General features: G+C 36.2%; 1 protein-coding gene across 1 annotated transcript in view; it reads left to right on the forward strand.

Moving 5' to 3' along the window:
- The first annotated feature begins 1652 nt into the window (after nt 1–1652).
- Nucleotides 1653–5000, forward strand: part of tet2 (tet methylcytosine dioxygenase 2) — a 25974-nt gene continuing 22626 nt past the window's right edge. The window contains exon 1 of the mRNA XM_047811947.1: nt 1653–2114. Coding sequence (XP_047667903.1) covers nt 1990–2114 — 125 coding nt within the window. The 5' untranslated portion in view covers nt 1653–1989. The remainder of the gene's footprint in view (nt 2115–5000) is intronic.

The following is a 5000-nucleotide window of genomic DNA, read 5'->3' on the forward strand; positions in this document are numbered from 1 at the left end:
TGTGATTATGTGATTATGTGAGTATGTGAGTATGTGATTATGTGATTATGTGATTATGTGATTATGTGAGTATGTGATTATGTGAGTATGTGAGTATGTGATTATGTGATTATGTGAGTATGTGAGTATGTGATTATGTGATTATGTGATTATGTGAGTATGTGATTGTGATTATGTGATTATGTGAGTATGTGATTATGTGAGTATGTGATTATGTGAGTATGTGATTATGTGAGTATGTGATTATGTGATTATGTGATTATGTGAGTATGTGAGTATGTGATTATGTGATTATGTGATTATGTGAGTATGTGATTGTGATTATGTGAGTATGTGATTATGTGAGTATGTGATTATGTGAGTATGTGATTATGTGATTATGTGAGTATGTGAGTATGTGATTATGTGAGTATGTGATTATGTGAGTATGTGATTGTGATTATGTGAGTATGTGATTATGTGAGTATGTGATTATGTGAGTATGTGATTATGTGAGTATGTGATTATGTGATTATGTGATTATGTGAGTATGTGAGTATGTGAGTATGTGATTATGTGAGTATGTGATTATGTGATTATGTGATTATGTGAGTATGTGAGTATGTGATTATGTCTGTAATGTAACACTGTATATAAGTTTAATATGTAAACACACAGTAGACACACAGTTTTGATTATTATTGCTCTGGTCACTAACACTGAGATTCACACACAGATGTAATAGACTTTTATATTAGTTTGGGTTTTGTATGTAGAACTGTGTTGAAATATTCTGTGTAACATTTTTACATCAGTGAATAGATCAAAAGTCAGCAAACAGCTGTGTGTGTGTGTGTGTGTGTGTGTGTGTGTGTGTGTGTGTGTGTGTGTGTGTGTGTGTGTGTGTGTTAGAAACAAGACTGTGTGCCTGAAAAAATGTCTTTATTGTATTCCAGTCTGTTTCATGGCAGGAGAACATAAGCACAGGTCTAGTCCTAGTTTCTGGTTTATTTTGTGAATCTCATTTAATTTCTGGTTTATGAAAATCTACTTCAGATCAAAGAATAGTTTTCTTTTAACTTTTAATAAATAGTAATAACTCTTACTACCAACAAGAGCCTTTTTTCAGTTCCAACACGCTTGCCAAAGTTTAATATAGAACACAAAATGGAAGTTGATGACATAACAAAAGATTTAAAGATGAAATGGGTGAGAGAGGAAATGAAAGTTTCTCTCATGAGTTTGTGTTTAAAGCCACTTCCTGTTTGGTCACATGCGAATTCCTCCAAAACTGGTCTCAGAAAATAAGACAGTGACACACGGTTGGAAATTTAACATGCACTATTGTTAAGTGGTGGGTGGAGTTACGTGTAGTGGAATAATAGGGACAAAAGAGAGAGAGAGAGAGAGAGAGAGAGAGAGAGAGAGAGAGAGAGAGAGAGAGAGAGAGAGAGAGAGAGATATTTCACTATTACTGAGTCACTCCATTTCCTGGCTGCAGTTGGGGGATGGTGTGTGTGCGTGTGTGTGTGTGTGTGTGTGTGTGTGTGTGTGTGTGTGTGTGTGTGTGTGTGTGTGTGCGCGCGTGTGTAAAACTATATGTGTGTGTTCTCAGTCTGACTTCAGCACTGAGGGATTCCCCTCCTCCACCAAGCTGTACAATCCACTCCATTGCTTCCATGCAGCCTAAGAAGTGTGCACTATTGTGTACAGCTAAAAAAAAAGAGGGAGGGAGTGAGGGAAGGAGGGAAAGAGGGAGAAGAAGCTCGGCCCTTTGTGTGCTGGAGGTTCAGCCGAGATATAGACAGAGAGATATTTCTGCTGTTTGTACCCTCTTCGGCCACCTTCACCCTGACACACACTTTACACACTCACACACATTCACTCACACGCTGGTGCACGGATGCAGGCGTCGACGACGTGCTCTGGGTTGCGTGAGTGCATGTGTGCGTCTGAGCATGTGTGTGTCTGAGTGTGTGTGTGTGATGAGAGCGGACGTCAGAGCGGCCCATGAATATTGATACGGAGGACAGTCTCTTTTATCGAGGACAGAAGGAAGCAAAATGGCGGCCCTGTAGGACCTGGTTAGGATCTAGAACGCTTTCACGGCACACGGTGGGAGTGAGGGGAAAAAAGGTGAGAAGGAACCGGTTCTGCTTCATATATTACTTTATGTTTCTGCCTCATGATATCTGTCTGGCTAGAAAAAGAGCCGGGAGGAGATCAGATAATATTTTAAACAACATGGCTGACATTTCTGTTTCTGGCTGTCTGTCTGTGTCTGTCTGTCTGTCTGTGAGTCTCAGGCTGTTTTTGGGCTCACTCACTCACTCACTCACTCAAACACACACACACACACACACACACACACACACACACACACACACACACACACGGTCTCTCTTTTCCTTTGTGGAAACTCCTCTGCTTTAGGAATGTGTGTGTAGTGTGTGACCTTTGAAAGGCTGCTGCTGAGCTTTTATTTACCAAACAGACTGTGAGAGGTTAAAGCACAAAATCCAGTTCTATACCCACATTTGTTTATTTGGTTATGTACATATACACTACGTAAGGATTTCATAGCTCACGAGTCATGTATATAACATGTTTTCTCTGATCTTTTGAGCTGTGCTCGTGTTTATAGAGGATTTAAATTTATATTTACAGAAATAAATGTGGAAACATACACAAAGTTCCGGCATGTTTTAGTGTCTGTGTGTTAGTGTGTGTTGGTGTGTGTGTGTGTGTGTGTGTGTGTGTGTGTGTGTGTGTGTGTGTGTGTCTTTGTTGTTGTGTATGTCCACAATTCTGGAATGCAAAGTGACAGGAAAACACAAAGAGGACAGAGAGGGAAAAACATAGGGACTACAGGGGTAAATGAGTACAGACTAATGAAACCTTAACCCACTGGTCCATCAGCCAGAGAGGGGTTTAAATTAGAGCACACTGTGTGTGTGTGTGTGTGTGTGTGTGTGTGTGTGTGTGTGTGTGTGTGTGTGTGTGTGTGTGTGTGTGTGTTTGTGTGTAATATCACCTATATTACATATAATAACATATTCATTAGACACACAAAAATAAAAAACTTATATTATTGCACCTTGTATTGTATTTATAGTGTATTAGTGCACTATGCAGTGTGTTTATAGTGTATTATTGCACTACGCAGTGTGTTTATAGTGTATTATTGCACTATGTACTGTATTTATAGTGTAATAGTGCATTATGTATTGTATTTATGGTGTATTAGTGCTCTATGTAGTGTGTTTATAATGTATAATGCACTATGCAGTGTGTTTATAGTGTACTAGTGAACTATGTAATGCATATTTAGTGAATTAGTGCTTTACTTAGCATGTGTATATTTTATTAGTGCACTATGTAGCGTATTTATAATTTATTAGGGCACTATGCAGTGTATTAATAGCGTATTAGTGCACAATCTAGTGTATTAATAATGTATTATTAATACATTATTAATACACTATTAATGTATTAGCACACTGTGCAGTGCATTAATAGTGTATTAGTGCACTGTGCAGTGCATTAATAGTGTATTAGTGCACTGTGCAGTGCATTAATAGTGTATTAGTGCACTGTGCAGTGCATTAATAGTGTATTAGTGCACTATGTATTGTATTTATGGTGTATTACTACACTATGTAGTGTATTTATAATGTATTAGTGCACTGTGCAGTGTGTTTATAGTTTAAAAGTGCATTTTTCTGTGCCCTTATAGTTTGTGCATGTATTTGTGCACAATTTAATGTAATTATAGTGCATTAGTGCACTATTTAGTGTGTTTATAGTGTATTACTGCATTATGCAGTGTTTTTATTGTGTATTAGTGCACTATGTAGTGTGTTTACAGTATAGTGTATTAGTGCACTATGCAGTGAATTTATAGTGTATTAGTGCACTATATATTGTAATTATAGTGTATTAGTGCACTATATATTGTAATTATAGTGTATTAGTGCACTATGTACTGTATTTATAGTGTATTAGTGCACTATGTACTGTATTTAGAGTGTATTAGTGCACTGTCTTTATATTGTATTAGTGCACTATATATTGTAATTATAGTGTATTAGTGCACTATGCAGTGTGTTTATAGTGTTTTATTGCACTATGTACTGTATTTATAGTGTATTAGTGCACTATACACTATAAATACAGTACATAGTGCACTAATACACTATAAATACAGTACATAGCACTGTACATAGCTGTACATAGCACTGTACATAACTGTACATAGCACAATACAATGCACTGTATAGTGCATTAATACCGCATTAGTGCACTATGCAGGGTATTTATAGTTTAAAAGTGCATTTTTCCGTGCCCTTATAGTGTATTAGTGCAGTATGCAGTGTGTTTATAGTGTATTATTGCACTATGCAGTGTGTTTATAGTGTACTATTGCACTATGTAGTGTATTTATAGTGTAATAGTGCATTGTGTATTGTATTTATGGTGTATTAGTGCTCTATGTAGTGTGTTTATAGTGTACTAGTGAACTATGTAATGCATATATAGTGAATTAGTGCTTTATTTAGCATGTGTATATTTTATTAGTGCACTATGTAGCGTATTTATAATGTATTAGTGCATTATGCAGTGTACTTTATTAATAGCATATTAATGCACTATGCAATGTCTTTATAGGGGATTTTGTGCACTATTTAGTGTATTTATAATGTATTGTGTTTATAGTGCATTTGTACACTATGCAGCGTTTTTATAATGTATTAATACACTATGCAATGTATTAATTGCGTATTAATGCACTATGCGATGTCTTTATAGGGGATTTTGTGGACTATGTATCATGTTTATACAGTAGTATATTATGCACTATGCAGTGTGTTTATAGTCTATTCGAGCACTATGTATTGTATTTATAGTGTATTAGTGCTCTATGTAGTGTGGTTATAGTGTAATAGTACATTATGTTGTCTATTTATAGTGCATTAGTGTATTTGATACATGGGAGCTAAACCATTAAGAGCCTTGTACAT

Source organism: Tachysurus fulvidraco, chromosome 4, assembly GCF_022655615.1.
Source record: "Tachysurus fulvidraco isolate hzauxx_2018 chromosome 4, HZAU_PFXX_2.0, whole genome shotgun sequence".
NCBI classification, from domain to species: Eukaryota; Metazoa; Chordata; class Actinopteri; order Siluriformes; family Bagridae; genus Tachysurus; species Tachysurus fulvidraco.